This window comes from Apteryx mantelli, chromosome 6 (genome assembly GCF_036417845.1).
Source record: "Apteryx mantelli isolate bAptMan1 chromosome 6, bAptMan1.hap1, whole genome shotgun sequence".
Classification (NCBI taxonomy): Eukaryota; Metazoa; Chordata; class Aves; order Apterygiformes; family Apterygidae; genus Apteryx; species Apteryx mantelli.
Window position 1 is genome coordinate 8,517,026 of NC_089983.1, and position 17,031 is coordinate 8,534,056.

The window sequence follows — 17,031 nt, forward strand, 5'->3', positions numbered from 1 at the left end:
CCCTTTCGGAGCAGCCTTGTTTGTGGTACGTGACTCAGATCCCTTGGAGGGGGATCAACCCTGCTTCCAGGCTTCGGCAGTTGGGCAATGTGTAGTGTTGCTCCGGGGCCCGGCTGGTTTGGCGGCAGGTAGCTTATCGTCTAATCCTAGCGTCTTCCCCGAGGAAAGACGGACAGAGCGACCCCGCTGGAGCTGAATACGCCTTACCCCCCCCCCCCCATTTCAGTCATCCGCCTTTTCTCCGGTAATGAGGAACGCAAAGAAATGGCTTTTCGGGTTGTGTTAGCAAGTCTCTTGCTTGCCGTCACCTTTCCTCGGTGTTGGCTCGCCTTGCCCTCGGCGAGGGAGGAGAGGTGAGGGTTTACTGCCTCCTGTTGCCTGCTCGTCTCAATATTTTCGGGTGGCAGGGGAGAAAAGAAAAAAAAAAGAGAAACTTTCCAGTTTGTTTTCTTCCCCGCCTGCTGCCGGTCCCCTTTCTCCGTCCCCTGTCACTGGGTGACCGCGGCTTTCTACCCTTCCAACCCTCGCGGTTAATCTTAGTGGGGGTATAAAAACAAATGCGGCTCCGAGGCTGTATTTTGGGGCCGGAGGGTTACGGCTGGGGGGGGGGGCCGAGCCCTGCGCGCCCGCCGCTGCCCCCCCCGGGCCCCGCTCTGCGCGCCCGGCCCGCGATATTTATATCCCCCCCCCCTCGCCTCCCTCCTCCTCCCCATGGAAAAGCCAGGGGTCGTTGGGGCGGGGCGGGGCGGGGGGCCGGGGCCGCTTCCCCCGCCGCCCGCCCGCCCGCCCTCTGGAGGCGGGTTCCCGCCGCCTATATAAGGGCGAGGCGGCGGGGCGCAGCGCTCAGTCGCTCCGACGCTGCCCGGCCGCGGGAGGTAAGGGCGGCAGGGCGGGCGGCAGGGGGGGGGGGCCCCGGCCCGCTCGCAGCCTTCCCCCGCCGCGCCGCGCCGCCCCTTGAAGGGCTGCGGCGAGGGGCGGCTCGGCGGCAGCGGCCGTAGCGGAGCGAAGTTTGCGCCGCGCTGCCGCCGGGCCGTGCTGCCGGCCCCGGGCGGGGTGGGAGGGGTGGGGGGGCCGCGGAGGTCGCCGCTCTGCGCTGCGGGTCCCCGCTGCTCCAAGCGAGCCGCGCTCGCACCTGCCCCGCGGCAGGCGGGCGGCCCGGGGCGCCTTGCTTTCAGCTCGGGCGCCCGTGAGAGCCCCGGGGAGCAAGCGAGGAGCCGGGCCGCGAGCAGCCGTCGCCGGAGGAGGCAGGGAGCCCCGAGCGAGGCGGCCCCGCGGAGCCAGGCTCTCTCCGGTAACTCTTCTGGCTGCATCCAGCAGCTCCGTGCCTCCCCGCCCGGCTGCCCGAACGGCGTCCCGGACCGTCGCTGGCTCGTGAGATGATCCATCTTCCCAGGCTCGCGCAGGTCGTACCGGGAGGGCAGCGGGCTCTCCCTTTCTCACGTCCCTCCTGGGTTTTGCGCGGCGAGGTTTGTGCCTGGGCTGGCAGAACCGCCTCGTGCGCTTGCCACTGCGGAGGTGGCGGTGCGCTTGGAGGGTTTGGGAGGGAAGACTTTTGATTCACCTGCTTTCGCAGCGTGCCCACGAGCCGTGCTTGCCCCAGTTTCTTGGCTGCAAAATCCGGAGTGGATGCAGTCGCTTCTGGGAGCTCCTTTTTTCAGCATACCTGAGCATGATCGAGAGCTGCGCGGGATGCTTGTTTCTTGGTTTTGCAATTCAGAACTGCAAAAGGTGGTTTAAATGCTCCAAACTCAATCTTGCAAAGTCTGCTTGAGTATGAGGGCCAGCTAGGTATGGGTGCACCCTTTGGGGTGGCCAGACAGCTTGGAAGGGGCCTTGCTGCCCGCTTCCCTGTGCCAGGAGAACCAGGCCGGTCCCGTGCCTTGGAAAGGGTCCAGGTGCGTACGGTGGTGGCTCACCTGACAGAGGGATGGCTGGGCCAGCCAGAGCAGTGATCCTGGCTCTCCTGGCATAGCTTATTTTCCCCTTTTGTAGGGAAAGGTAAAAGCTGGTTTGCCCACACCGCTGCGATGCCTCCAGGCAGGTCCAAGAGCAGGGCAGGCTGCTCGGAGGAGTCCTGTCTCTTCCGTTGGGCTGGCAATCCTGGACCGCTAGACAGCAAAGTGGTGGAAGAGAGGGTGCTGGGAAGCTGCCGCAAGGGTTGAGGGCTTGAAAAATACCACGTGGCGCTGTGTTACCCTTGTGTGTGAGTGCACCTGGGGGACACCCACACTTGGGTTTTTTTTGTTGTTATTAGTTTGTTTTTTCATAGCTCCTGGGCTGGCGGTGGGGAAGGGGAGAGCTGGAAGTGGGCTGTGGAGGGAAGTAGCGTCTGGTGCCTGAGATACAGGCAGAGATGAATATTGCAGGTTGCATTGGCTCCCATGAGCTCTCCGATTGTCTGAAGAAGCTTTTGAGGTGGCAACTCTTTTCCTGCCTGCCTTAACTCTTGCGCACCGACGCAGACGTGGTGGGGACCAGCCCCAGCACACGTGCGTGCTGGGCAAAGGGGTAGCGGCACGCAGGAACATTGTATGCAGTTGACACAAAACGTAATTTTAGCTCTGTTCACAAGTTTCTAGGTTATTCTGCTGTCTATAGAGAGCACTAAGTATATTTTTAGGAATAAAAAGCCACCAGTGTGTCTGTTGGTCTCCCCCCCCCCCCCCCCCCCACCTCCCGACTAATCTGGGTGGGAATCAGAGCTCAGGTTACAACAGCTAATCCCAGACTATAGGCAGCCTGGCCTGGTAATGCTGTAATCTCTGCATATAGCCGTGGCAGCAGCTCCTCCCCCCGTTAGGGCTTGGAGCCTGGGAGGCCGTATCGGTTCCAGATTTTATTACCGCGCTGGGGATGCGAAAGGACACAGGCATGCAGGCAGGGCCAGACAGATGGACGCACGTGCACGCTGCAGACCTGCACAGAGAACGGAGGGACGGAGGCAGACCAAGCCTCAGGCTAGGCATCGTTTGCAGTCAGTACGATCCCCGGGGTCGTTAATTCGGAAGCAGCCAGGAAAGTGTTTCTCTCTTCGAGCCGCTGTCCCGGGCCAGGCAGCCGTGCCGCTCTAGGCCAGTGGCCGCAGTGCGTTGCTTGGCGTGAGCATTCAGGGCTTCTCTGCTGCCCTGTTCCTGCCTGCACATCGCTCTGCTCACTCTTGCTGCCTCTCCGTTGTCATCAGTGGTCTGACACTGGACAGTCGGAGCCGAGTTTCTTCTCAGAGGATGCATCAGAGGTCTGGCAGTGGGTGGTCACAGCCCTGTCCTGGTTAGCTTGAACTTGGGTCTCGAGAAGCGACAAGAGCTTGTTCCCCTTACAAGTCCGAATGCCTTCCCAGGAGGTGTCCAGGCCCACCTGCGCTACCTCCCAGTGGGGCATTAAAGGGGTGCGGGGATCATGCTGCTGCACTTCTCCCCACAATTAAGCGGCCTTGAAAGATGGGAGGTGAGATGTACGGTGAGGATGAGGAGAAAAGACAACGCGAAGGTGAACTTCATGGGATCACGTGTCTCCAGGAGCTGAGGCTTTAAACAGAGCGACTAAAGAGCAGGAGACTTGCTGTCTGCAGGAGGGGTCGGGGGCCTGGGCTCGGAGGTAGGCTGTCTTGGCTGTATGCTTAGCGTCAGCTGCAATTTTAATGTTTGGAGCCCAAATGAGGACTAGTGGGGAGCAGATCTTCCTCTTTCACTTGGAGCCCGCTCCCCAAAGACTGCCCCGTGCCGAAAGCCCGGTGACTAGCTGTGTTTCCTCTGCAAACTCCGTGCTCCCCTTTGCTCGCGGCCCTGGGCTGCGGTCCTGGTAGGAAGATTCATACTGAGGGCTCTGCGCGGGGCTGCGGCAGACATGTTTAAGCCCACCTTGTTTTAACTGAGTGGTTTAGCCTCCTTGGGCCAACTAGTGTGATTTTATCAGCACTGATGGCTTCAGACAGCGACGAGGGCTTTTGGCTGCCTTTGGTGCCTGGCTCGTAGGTGGAGCGTGGGCAGGGGGAAGAGGAGCGGGGTCGGTTGTTCTAGGGGCCTGCCTGGAGGTGTTGTGCTTGCCTAGCCACGTAGGAGGGTTGGTGAAAATGGTTGTCCTCCAAACAGTGGAAAAGCTGGGCTGAAGCAAGCATCCCGAGGAGCTGGATCAGGGCAGCGTGCTGTCACGTCCGAGTTTGACAGCTCTGCTGCCTGTGCCTGCGTCAAGCACGAGTTACGGGGCATCTGAAGGTGGCCTGTAACTCTGCAGGGGCAGGATCGGTCCTTATGCCCTGCATAGAAATGAGTTAAATTGCTCTTTATCCTCCTGAGCTTGGTGGCCATCGTTAGGAGAGGAGGATTCATCTATCCAAAGTCGGAGAGTTGTTACTGTCTGGGCTCCCTCTTTAGTCTGTGAGGCATTTTTAGGAAGAGTCTGAACTTGAATCAGATGATTTTAGAGATGCCCATTTCTCTCTGCTGTCTACAGGGGAAGACTGGTGACTAGCTCAGATGTAGGCCTCCGAAGTTTGTTGGGGTGAAACTCCATCAGGTGATGCCCTGATCTAGCCTCCTCTGCCCAGAAGGAACAGGAGTTACTGCATGCTGCCATGTAAAGTCCTTTTGATATCTGCTGATGGATTAATCCTCTCTCTGTCTGATGCAGGTCTGCCACTGCTGTGGTGTTGGCCAGGGGTCCGATCCTGTTTTCTGCAAGGTTTTCAGTTAGCTACATGGATCAGGCTGCTGGACAAAATGGAGGCCCATGCCCCCTGGCTGTGCTATCTTCTGTGTAGACATTGTAGACAGCGCTGGGGGTGGTGGGACAAGGACATCTGAAATCTCTGATCTCCACAGAGGGTGGTGTTCTCTGTTGCTATAGCTCCTTGGGAGCATCACAGATGACACCCTCTTCCTTGCGCTAGGCAGGGCAGGTTACGCCGGAGTCTGGATTTAAACAGCACAGTGTGGGTCATGCCCAGATCTGATGGAAACCAGCAGGGGTGTGAGGGGGGAGGCAGCTTTCCAGCCTTTAGTTTTTGATGTAGGCTGTCGCCATCTACTCACTTGTTTCTTGGCACGTCTGTTTTTTCTGCCGTGCATTTATACGGGGAGAAGTTTGAGTTGCTTTGACTCTATTGAAGCAAGATACGAGGTGGGGTAGTCTTTAGTAGAATAGGTGATTAATTTGGTTTGATTCCCAACCTTACTTTTCGGCACACCAGCAGGATGAAAGCCTGGAAGGCTGTATGGATTTGAAACGATAGGCTAGATCTCCTCATGGGGGCAATTTGGGCCCTGTTTGTGGAGAGATTTGATCTCTCTTGGATGTGTGCACGTCCCTCCCCATTGTCAGTGCCACCGACTTCCCCTCCACGGGGACAATAGGGCCTTGAATCCTCTTCTGTAATCTCCCCCCCTTATCTCCCTTCCCTTCCTTAGCTTGTGGCTTTGGTGAAGCCTGGACCGTGGCAGGCAGGAAGGGTGGGAGGTCTGGGAAGAGCCAATTATGTAAATGGCCCATTGAGAGGTGCTGTGTAAATGAACGACCCTTTTCTGAAGTTTGAGCCTGCCAGCGGCAGCAGAACACGGTGTCGGTGTCCGTGTCGGTGTCCGGCCTGGGCAGAACGGAGGTTCGCACGGCCCAGCAGCCTGTCCCCGATGGGATGCGAGAAGAGGATGCGTAGCGCAGAAATGCGTATAAACTGTTCCTTGCTTCGCTGTCTCCTTTGCGCTCCTGGCAGTTTGTTCTTGCGAAGTCGGCAGCATGAGGAAACCTAAGGGCAGCAGAATTTTCTGTAGTAGTTTCCTTGATGTAGGCAGCCCTGCAGGCCCCGCTGAAGCTTGCACTGCGCCTGAGAGATTCTTTAGGGAGGAGAGATCGTGGGATTGAGGACATTCAGGAGTACAGACAGCCGTGTAAGTACTTTCCCCGTGCTTTTTTTTGGCTTGGCACGCTCCAGCCATTTATTCGCTCAAATCAGCATTGCCCCCAGGGCAGAAGCAGAAAGCGGAAGGACGATGCGAGTTATATGGTTTGCCTCTAATTGGATGGGCTGTGTTAAGGGAGTGGAGAAGAACAAGGTTCCTGGCCACAATTCAGGATGTTAGAAGTGTCCAGAGAATTTTATATCCTAAGGAGGGGAAGAGAAATGCAAACTGAAACCGTCAGCTAACAAGGGCAACGAGTGAGGAATGCTTTTCTTGACAGATCCCTTGCAAACTGTATCCCTTGACAGCTTGCTCAGACCGTCCTCCTTGTAATAACTGTTCCAGTGGCCAGACAGCAGATTAGGAGAAGAACTACTTATAACAACTGAGCTAGGAGAAGGGAAGGACTGACAGAGCGCTGCAATATGTGTGCCAGTTTGACTGCCCTTCGTTGGAAGAGACGCAGCTGCTGTGCAGTTCCTGGAGCCGCAGATGTGGCTTTCGCAGCTCTCAGAGCTTTTCTGAAGTCTGCAGGTGGAATGAGCCTGTGCCGGGCCATAAAATTGCTGGACCAAGGTGGTCCAGCTCCCTGTGGTGGGCTGGAAGCCTGCAGGTAGCACTAGCGGGCTTGCTCTTCCTTTGCAACCCAACTGGATGCTCCAGCTAAAGCAAAACACTGCATGTTACTTTGGGGGAAACGGGATGAGTCTGTGCTTCAGTGCTGAATCAGGAGCTCAGCTGAAGCCTAGGTGCGACCCCTTGGTGTTGGATACCGCCCATCCAGGGCCATGGCGCTGCTACCAGCGCTGCGAGCCTGCCTCTTGCTCTGAGCCGTAGCCCTGCATATTTTTAGCTCCAGAAGTTCCTTGGCTGAAGTGTGATGTTCCCGGGCCAAGATGGCAGGCATCGAATAGAGGTGCTGCTGCCATGGGTGGTATTGTAGGCCCCGTGGGGTGGGAGGATCCCAGCGGGGAGAGGAGGCCTTTTACACCGCCCCAAAAGCACAGCAGTAATTAACAGTCGGGCTCGGATTTTGTGCAAGCCCTGTCGTTCTGTTGGGGCCCTTCCTTCTGCTGGCAAGGAACTTCACAAGTAGCCCTTTGCTTTGTCCACCGTCTGCCAATGGAAATAGGAGTCGAAGAGGCAGGAAAGTAGATTTTAAAAAAGAAGAAAAGGTGGGGAGGAAGTGGTTTGTGTTGAGCCAGCTGTGATGGGGGAGTATTTCGTAAGTAAAGTCTCTCATCTTAAAAAGAAAACTTAAGCCTGGCAGATCTACTCAGCGGTCAAGCTCTGATTTTTCTCAGTGCTACGTGATAATCGTTAAACACAGGGGACGCTTTGTAAAGTAGAATTGGCGGTGGCGGGGGGGAGGATGGAGCAGGATTTAAATTTGAAATTGGACAAGGGTACAAAGCCCCTTAGTTCCCCATTTCTGCTGAATGCAGCTGGAGCTGGACTTGACAAGATGCTTACCAGAGCTTGTGGTAAATGTTTTACGGTACTGTGTATCAACCAGATCGATTCTACTACGCTTGAAGGAGTGCAGATAAAATGGCTTAAAGATTCCCCTGCTGAAAGCGATAGTATCATCATTTATGCTAGAGAAGACAGATTTAGTCGCCTGACGTTTATTTGGCCACGGTGTACTTTGCGGATTTCACACCCGGGGACGATAGCCAACCTGATGATGTCAGACACGAGCTGTAATAAAAAATCACACAAAAAGCTAATGTTGTACCTCTTTTGTTGACCAGATGAGTTTTGTTACGTGTCTGGGTTTTTTTGTTGTTATTTTTGTTTTGTTTTGTTTTACTGCATGGATCTCTCTAATGGAAAGTGCTTTACAAGAAAACAGCATCACCAAAACAGCGCATCCGATGTATGGAGTCCTCTTGGCAGACTGCATGCACGTGTTGTTACAAAGACAGAGGTAGAAATATCCCTGCTAACCCAGGTCTTTTCTTTTGATCCTATTTTGTCTGTAGGTCACTTGAATTCTGAACTGAGCGAACATGAGTGCCCTTGATTTGGCTTCAGTCCTTGATTTTCTGGAAATGGCCAACTTCACAGAGATCAACTGGACATGCCACAATGGTGACTGCATCACAGTTGATACAACAGCATGCCCTGGCACACTTAACAAAAGCGCCCTGCTCTACACCCTGTCCTTCTTCTACATTTTTATCTTTGTCATAGGGCTGGTGGCCAACTCTGTTGTGGTGTGGGTCAATCTCCAAGCCAAAATGACTGGCTATGAAACCCACCTCTACATCTTTAACTTGGCTATTGCTGATCTGTGCGTCGTCATCACCCTTCCGGTTTGGGTTGTCTCCCTTGTGCAGCATAACCAGTGGCACATGGGAGAAATTACATGCAAGATAACTCACCTCATATTTTCCATCAACTTGTATGGAAGCATCTTCTTCCTGGCATGTATGAGTGTGGACCGCTATCTCTCCGTTGCCTATTTCACCAATTCCAGTAATCGCAAGAAGAAGATAATACGCCGCTGCATCTGCATCTTAGTGTGGCTTCTTGCCTTCAGTGCCTCTCTCCCAGACACCTATTATCTTAAGACGGTCTCTTCCAACAACGAAACCTACTGTCGTCCCGTGTATCCAGAGGAGAGCTTCAAAGAGTGGCTGATTGGCATGGAGCTCATCTCCGTTGTGTTGGGCTTTCTTATCCCTTTTCCCATCATTGCTCTCTTTTACTTCCTCCTTGCGAAGAGCATCTCTGCCTCCAGTGACCAAGAGAGGAAGAGCAATGGGAAGATCATTTTCTCCTACGTGGTTGTGTTTCTTGTCTGCTGGCTACCCTACCATGCAGCTGTCCTTCTTGACATCTTCTATAGCCTTCATTTCATACCCTTCAGTTGTCAAATGGAGAACTTTCTGTACGCCACTCTTCACATCACTCAGTGTTTCTCTCTAGTCCATTGCTGCGTCAACCCCATCCTGTATAGCTTCATTAACCGCAACTACAGATACGAGCTCATGAAAGCCTTTATTTTCAAGTACTCGGCCAAAACTGGTCTCACCAAACTTATCGATGCTTCCAGAGTGTCAGAAGCAGAATACTCTGCTCTGGAGCAAAATACCAAATGATTGCAATTCCATAAAGACACTGCTTTGACTTATTTTCTTTTTTCTTTCCCCTGTGCTTGTTATGAACGGGGCATGAGTTACAGCCTACAGAAGAGAAATAGCAAACTGTAATTTAGGAGTGGAATCGGGCGCAAAATGGAAGTGGTACCAAAACCAAACATTTTGTCGGTGTGTTTTGTTTTATATCCCGCTAGCCCAGTCTGGACTTCTCAACACTGCTATGCAAATGGAAGAGACTTTCTAGCAAACGAAGCCATTGTGTACCATAGATAGCATGCATTTTCAAGATAAGCTTTTTCTTCCATGTGTAGATTCCCTCTTGGTCTCATTGTATATGTTATATATATAGTGTGTTGTATTTAAAAGCTCAAGACTTTATTTTCTGGCTATTGGTGTACCTTATACGATTGTATTTGAAAGTTAAATATATTTTTATCATGTATTTGAAGTATATTGCTGATGAGTGTATCCAGAGTGCTGTAGTCTGAGTGTTAGATTGCTATTTGGTTTTAACTGTCCTAGGTAAGAGGATGGCAATAAATAGCAGTATGGAAATGATCTCTTATGTGCATCCTCATTGGCTGGCACACTTTATTGACCATAGCTCTATATGGTGGTTGTACCCATGTCTGGAGCAGAAAATGTATGTACTGTAGAATAGTTACCGTCATGTTAAAATTAACAGTATTGTAAGAGTTGTTAACTCCTACATCGTGCTTCACAAAGTTGTATCCTTATGCGCAGAATGAATGATATTACTTCTGAGAGTCGTCTCTATTTGTAAGTTATTTTTGTAAAATAAAGAGCTGGAAAAACTATATATGCCAGTGGTTTGAGCTGCTTCCCACCCTCTCCTCCCATTCCTCTCCTCAGAAAAAAAGTCAAAAAGAAGAAAACACCGGGCCACATTCTGTCCTTCCTTTGGTGCAGCAGCGAACAGGTCAGTTGTTGGTTGCGCTTTCACGGTGTATGTCGATGGCAGGCAGAGAGCCCCGAAGGCGGCGCGTGAGACAGGACTAGTGAATGGTAGGAGGGGAAGGGATGGGAGGAACGGGTCTGTGCAAGAATGGCTTGAGCGAGCGCTCTTTGGGAGGGTAAAGCCAATGGATTTTTAAGGTAATAGCTGTTGGGAACAATGAAAGGCCGTGTCTCTATTTTAGGAATCAACACTTGGAACAAAAATACAGGAGCTTACAAATAGTAAGGAGGTTTGTTCTAATATGGGTTCAGTCCTTTGTGGTTTTGGCTTGCAATAGCATTCAGAGGTGAGCGGTCCTAAAATCATTAAATCCATTTTTATCTATTCCTCTCTTTGCTATGGTTTGCGCTGAATTTGCAATGTCGTATCGTCAGCGTGGGGCAAGATTCAGCTGGTGCCGGATGTTTGAAGCAGATCTTCTTTAAGCCAGTGAAGCGCTTGTATCACGGTCGTCTTCGTCCCAGGACAAGGTAACTAATGATAAATCAGTGATGTCTCACAGCCCATCGTTGACTTGCTGTTGGTGTTTTGCGTGTCTTTGCAACTCCTGCACAGTGAAAACTGCTTTGCTGTGAAGATTACACTTAAGTTCCTGTTATAAACACAGCGTGCCCTCGTCCCTCTGAAATCCCAACAGCCAAACAATTTTTGGAATATTTTGCTTCTTTCTATCCGTGATGTTATGGTTTTCTCAAAAGAAGATCCCCTAAAAAATAGATGATTGCTAGAGCTGTAAAGGTGTTTTTAAAAAGCACTGGTTCATCTCCAGCTAGAGGAGTCTGTTGCAGAGAAGGGCTTCTGCTGTGTGTCGGCATATTTAAAACAGTGTTGCTATACAGCCCTCTGCACAGACGCTTCCTAGAAAAGATGCTTATTTGACTTTGAGATTCCCGTAAGCCTTTCTTAGTACTGTAAAGAAGGTGCTCCCTCATGCTGACAATTAAAATTGGAGGCACTGTGTTGATAAGAAATATGCCTGCTGTGGAGGGGCACCGCCTTCCCTACGCCAGGATCCATCCTTGGGTCCGTGAGTCCTCGCGGACAGTGCTGGTTACTGCTTTTCGTCATCCCGCTCTGTTGTGCTGGGGGGTGCTGGCAATATGTTTCCGCGCAGACATTTATAGCAGCGTAGCTCAGTTCAAATCCTATCTCAGGGCAATATGTTTTCATGCAATGCTGAGGCCAGTTCAGAGATTTGAGTTGGCTTGGAGCCTCCGTTTCAGAAGTTCCCAACTGTCTTTTTTCTGCAGTTTGCTACTTTGCAGCACAGCGTCAACCCTGGAGATCCCAGTTAGTGTTGAGTGTCGGGGAGGTCCTGCAGGCTTGTTGCGTAGGCTAGACAGATAAAATTTCTAGGCCTCTTCCTTGGAGAGATGAATCGTGGAAGAATGATGCCTTTTCTGAAAGCTGGGTTGGGCTGGGAGGCTGGGTCAAAGTTGAGACCGTGACCCTCGCTGTGAGCAGCTGTAGTGTAGCAGGCTTGGGTCCTCTCCAGCTTCTCAAATGGGAAGGCCTGGGGCTAACCACCCTGGTTGTCTCCGCAGTCTTCAAAGAGGCAGGCAGAGCTGGGACGCAAGGTCACTCCTGTCCATCGGCGCTTGGGTTTGGGAAAGGTGCACGAATCTGCTTGAGGGAGGTCCTCTCCAGGGATCAGCACCAGTGGGATCAAACAGAGAGGTCTAGTGGGGGGAAAAACTGTGATATCCTATTAGATTAGTTCAGACCAAAAGAACGTGACCTGCCGTAATGTTTTCTGGTCGCATTGCTGCAGGGAGGAAGGGAAAAGGGAAGGAGGCCAAACCCACTGTGAGAGAAATGCACCCCCACCCCACATCCCCCCAAGCCTTAAGGTGCTGCCGTGGCCCTGTGTTTGCGGAGGACCTCCCTGGGTGGCCGGCGGTGTCTCGTGGGCACCGTGCCTCCCACGCTGGGGAGGCATCTCTGAATTCCCCAGAGGCCTGGTGAGATCGATGAGGGCAGCCAAGACTCCCCATGTTTCGCTCGAGCGTCTGCTCTCTTCCAGCACAGAGGCAGAACTCACACGTTGCCTTCCATATGCATAACGTTAAGGAAGTCATAACTCAACAAGCAGCTTTCCAGCCGGACTCCTCAGGAGCCGGCTTGCTACGGCCAAGGAGGGCCTTTCTGGGCCATAGACACGTTCGCTTGCCCACTTTTGGAGATAGTCTTTGGCAGGGTCCTGCTGCCCCCTCCACAGAACTGAGCACATCGCAGCCCTCCCCTGCCCTTCAAGCTCCCACAGCCACGTGAGCGTGGGCTTGCTGGCGTGGGTTGCGTTGGCCGTTGTGGGGAGGCGGACGGCGGAGTCTGGCATCGGAGGTGAGCAACCCCGAAGCGGCCATGATTCTGCAAGAGGGACGGCAGCGAGCAGATGGGATGGGAAGTCAAGGGAGGCTAAAACCTTACAAAAGGAGGAGAGGAGCAAATTTGTCTGTTGTTGCATATCTTTGACTCAGAATCATTTTGTGCGGAAAATTGCCCTCAAAACTTTGGCGGAAATATGAGCACAATTGGAAAAAAAGATGTGTGGTTGAGAAAAAATGTACATATGTTTTAGCGGGTTCGCCTTGTGCTGTAAGTGTGTGGCATGGTGTCCCAGCTGGCGTTTGCACTGAGACTGAAAAGAAGGTTTGGGGCACCTTGGAGCTTGGTGTGAAGGAGAATTTATCAGCAGATAACAGGTGAGTGAAATCAGGTGTCCTCTGATAGAAGAAACCGTGACTTCTCGTAATGGATGCGGTGGCTGTTGTAATCATATTTGAACAAATGTCACACTCCTGGAGCTGGGGATATTACGAAGAGTCTCTGCCTCCTCCCGCTGTTGGTGCAGGACGGCAGCTTTGGGGAATGACCAGGGATCTGACTCCCAGGAGTGCCCGTGCCCGGGAATCTCCCTCGTCCCTCTGGCAGCTACGGGTGTATGGCGCTCAGACACTCAGGGTCTCACTTTCCAAAGATGTCAAGTTCGCTAGGAAAGAGCCTCAGTGGAAAAATGAATGAAAATCAAATGTAACATGTCATAATCCATGTTGGAGCAAGTCCCCCTGCTTAACTGTTTGACCTTAAGGCTGAAAGGATTCCAGTGCTGTCAGATTGCACGTGCCTCGGAGGCAGACACCGAGCAAATAAAAATACATCTGCTCTAGGAGAGAGGATATTTTATTTTTTTTTATAGAAAGTGCAGTCCCGTTTTATTGTTACTCAAACACAGATTTCTTTTTATGAGCCATAAACGACATTCAGGTGTAGCACAGCAACTTTAAATCAGATCCTTTGGCAACCGTCTAGATAATGTGTCGTAAGAAGCGCCTAACACGCTAACTGGCCTGTTTCTCCTTTGGCTAATTCATGGTTTCAACGCTGCTGACTTTAGAATCAAGCCTTTGATGAGTTCACTGAGCATAAAAGCCTTTTAAAGTTACTTAGAAGCACGAAATAACTCAGCTGTGAGCAATATTTAAGCACGTGTCCACGGCAGCGCTGCCAAAGCCAGATCTTAATCTGTTTCGGAGAGCTGCTTGATGGGGCGAGTTGGACTGGGACGAGGTGCTTTGTGAACTGGTGCTTAGCCCCGCGTGGGGCCGAGCGGGGCGCGATGCAGAGGTAGCGCGTGAAGCGCAAGCCGGGATGGATGCTGGGGGGTTAGTTTGTATTTATTCTCACCTCGGGGTGGGGGAAGCCCGGGAAACGCTTTTGGCTTCACTTCTCTCTTACACTGTGTGGCTAAAGAGCTGCTGAGCCAGAATCTGCTCTGATTTACACCCCGGAGTTCAAGTAGGTTTATGCTGCTGATTTGAAGGGAGCTATCCAGGATTTATAGAGCTTTTTATAAGCAGGATCAGGAATTCTAGCAATAATCCTGTGCAAATGTATGTGTGTGCATGTGCGTGCGTCAGCACCATTAATGCAGTGTAATACCCAGCCTACAGCAATACGCAAAGATACAATAATGGCAACAAAACAGATAATGCGAATGTGCTTTTGCAAAAGCACTTGCATTACGTGGCTATGATATGATTCAAACTAGGCTTGCAAAGATCCTGTGATGGATAATCCAGCTGTAACCCTAAAGCATGCCGCTGACATTTCTAACACCTGCTGTTGTGCAAAGAATACTTTTCCTTCCGTTTCAGTAGTTGCTCTTTGGCAACAGTTCACTTTTTTTGTTCTTCTTTTAATTAGTAGGTTTCAATCCGTTTGTTTTTCAAGGATTATGTGGAATATGCGCAGTGGCCTTGATCCTGTGAATGTTATAACTTCCTAGTACCAGCATGACAGCAACATCCCAGTGATGCTGTGAAGCCACTCAGTCCTACGGCTGAAATATTTCAGGTTCAGCCCCCACCTCAGAGCCCTGGTTACAAATCCCGCTGCCATTTCACCGAGGGGCAGAGCATGAAGAATAGCAAGAGCTGAAAAGCTGATGCTAGATTACAAAATAAGAAGGACAATCAGATGGTCACTAGCTATGGCCAGGAATCAAGGGAAGAAACAGAAGCCTCCGGCATATGAACTAGTCTTCTCCAAAGGATCCCATGGGAAGCTCAGTTGATTTTTTCCCCCCGGGGACATGAGCCCGTCAGATGTTTGTGTGCTGAGGGGTTTAGCATACAAGCACTGCTGTCTTCAGTGCATCATGATGGAGGACCAGCTCACTGAAGGCAGATTTTGATGCCCTCCCTCTTCTAGCTCGCTCGGAAAGCAACCGTATCGCAGTGCTAGAGTGGGACGCTCTTCAACACACAGGAGCAAGCGCCTCAGAACGAGGCCCTGCTGGTTATTTACCTTATCAAATAGGCTTAGGTTTTTTTAAAAAAACACAGGGAAACCAACCAGATCCTCTGCAGATGCAAATGGGCTTAGCTCCAATGCGAGGTATGAGATCAGCGCAACTCAACAGATCCACTTCAGCAGAGCATCTGGGCGACTACATGTCATACCGGTTTTGACGTTGGCTGGTTTCAAGCCAACTGTAATGATGGATGTTTTTACCTCTGCTCTGTAGGTTAGCCGGGGGAAAAACAAAACGCCGTCATGTTTGCTGTCTGTACAGTGCTATTTCCAGACTAAAGAAAAAGAGTTAAATTACATTTTAACAGAACAACACCGACAGCAGCAAAGGTCAGGAAACTTTTAAGTAAGGTCACCCTATTGATTGCAACAGTGGAAGGATTGACATCAAATACTTTACCATGAGAAGCTGAAAAGAAGTAAATTCAGCTTGATATATTGAAACCTAAGTCTCTTTCATATGTTGCAGAGCATCTGACATAGCAGGTTTACTGTTCAAGCTGAGATATGTTGCCTTGCCAACATATATTCTGAGTTATCCAAGCACATTTAATGTTTTTGCAGTAGTGACTTTTCCCTTTTTTGGGGGGCACTTTTCTTTTTCTTTTCAAAAATTGTTGCAGAAGATTTCAGACCTACCTAGGAAATGACCTTAATCGACTTAGTTCCACCGATGAGTATGAAAACTCAGATCTTTCTTTTTGCTTTCGCTAAACATTGTCTTGGTTGCATTGAGTAGGGTGACCAAGTCACAGCTTGATAGAAAGTGCGTTTTGTTTGGGTTTTTTTTACCCATCCAAGTGGCAGCTATGTTTTGTCCAGTAGGATTGACGTGACTGACAAGTGTTTTGAATTTCTAAACTCTAAAGTCTCGAAATGCATGAAAAGCGAGTGACACACACACACAAAAATGTAAATCTTTGGAAAACAAGCACCAACTAAACAACAAAAAAAAAAACAGTTCGGCAAAAGGGTGACAGATGCTGCATTCAATTTTTTTTTCTTTTTCTTTTTAATAAGTCAGTGTTTCTGGGCCACCTACAGGCACATTTATATGTCCTGCAGTGGGGAATCTGGATACATAATAAGCCCGAGTCGCCGTCACTGCAAGTCAGAGTGGATCTATATGCATCTGAGCATTATAGCTGCCGTCACCGCCAGCTGGCAAGGATCGTTCCTATCACTTCTGTATCGATCAGAACAACACCACGGCTTTTATCAAAGGGACACCTGATGGTTAAACATTGTTATTTAGCATTTGGGTTGCAAGAGTCGCAGGAGAATGAAACCACTGAGCAGGGCTACACGACCACGCAGTCAGTGGCAGCTCCTAACATGAGGAGTTACGGTTCCTGCGTGATCGAAACCCTTGCTGTCGGATCCCCAGGAGCTGGGGCAGGAATGCAGATTGAAGGATTTTCTCTTTGCGCCGCAGTGGGAAATTGCATGGAGGAAAAGTGACCTCCCCCGTCTCACCATTCTGCGTCGTGCTCCTGTATGCTGGCAAGGAAAGCAGTCGTGGGTGGGGGGGCGTAGACCTGAGGTCCTGCTGGAAAGCGAGTATAACCAGTGTTACAGGTGGGCTAAACCCTTACCCCAGTGGGATAGCCCCTGCAGAGACCAGGTTGTGAAGGCCTTGTTGAAGGATGGATAAGGTGAGCTTAGACTCACAGAGGGAGGGATGTTGAGACAAGCGGTTAGGTGCCCGAGCGGTGATTGACCCCTGGGGTGTTGCAGAACGTGGTATGGCTGCACAGGGGGTGTCAGGAACGCACTGGGGTGTCTGGGCAGGCTGGGGAGGTGGGGCTGGGTAGTGGGTCCATGCTCCCCTATACCATGGCTGGCAACACAACGTTGTTCCTGTGAAACACAGTCACGGGTGGCTGCTTCGCCTCTCTGGTGCATCAAGGTCAATCTGAGACCGCAGCGTGGCAATAGCATGTGGCTGCTGCCCTGAGACTGGGGCTCTGCTGTGCTTGCTGCTATGCACAGAGAGAAATAATTTGCCTGAAGCACTCCTCTGCAAAATTAAGGGTCTTAAAAGTGTTTTGGAAATGCTGCAGCTGGTGGGGTTGACGGGGGGATTGACACGGGCAGGCCAGAAGCAGGGCTGGCCCACCTGCCTGCATGGGAGGGTGGCTGCAGGTCACAGGTGCCTTCTGCGGCTCTCCTTCTTGGCTCTTTCCAGCACCTGCCGGGGTGTGCGTGCCAGCGGTGGAGGGATGCCACACCGGGACTAAGC

At 51.3% G+C, this 17,031-nt stretch overlaps 1 protein-coding gene and 1 long non-coding RNA gene across 6 annotated transcripts in view; both read left to right on the plus strand.

Annotated features, from left to right (window-relative positions):
* Positions 1-9,818, plus strand: part of ACKR3 (atypical chemokine receptor 3) — a 39,200-nt gene extending 29,382 nt beyond the window's left edge. The window contains exons 1-2 of one of the 5 annotated variants that reach the window (XM_067298703.1): positions 851-875; positions 7,877-9,818. In XM_067298703.1, coding sequence (XP_067154804.1) covers positions 7,904-8,998 — 1,095 coding nt within the window. In that variant the 5' untranslated portion in view covers positions 851-875; positions 7,877-7,903 and the 3' untranslated portion in view covers positions 8,999-9,818. The other 4 variants (XM_013942639.2, XM_013942640.1, XM_013942638.2 and 1 more) reach the window with 4 other exon arrangements.
* A 58-nt stretch (positions 9,819-9,876) lies between these two features.
* Positions 9,877-17,031, plus strand: part of LOC136992304 (uncharacterized) — a 32,697-nt gene continuing 25,542 nt past the window's right edge. Inside the window, exons 1-2 of the long non-coding RNA XR_010884490.1 lie at positions 9,877-9,938; positions 10,352-10,447. This is a non-coding gene — a long non-coding RNA (uncharacterized lncRNA). The remainder of the gene's footprint in view (positions 9,939-10,351; positions 10,448-17,031) is intronic.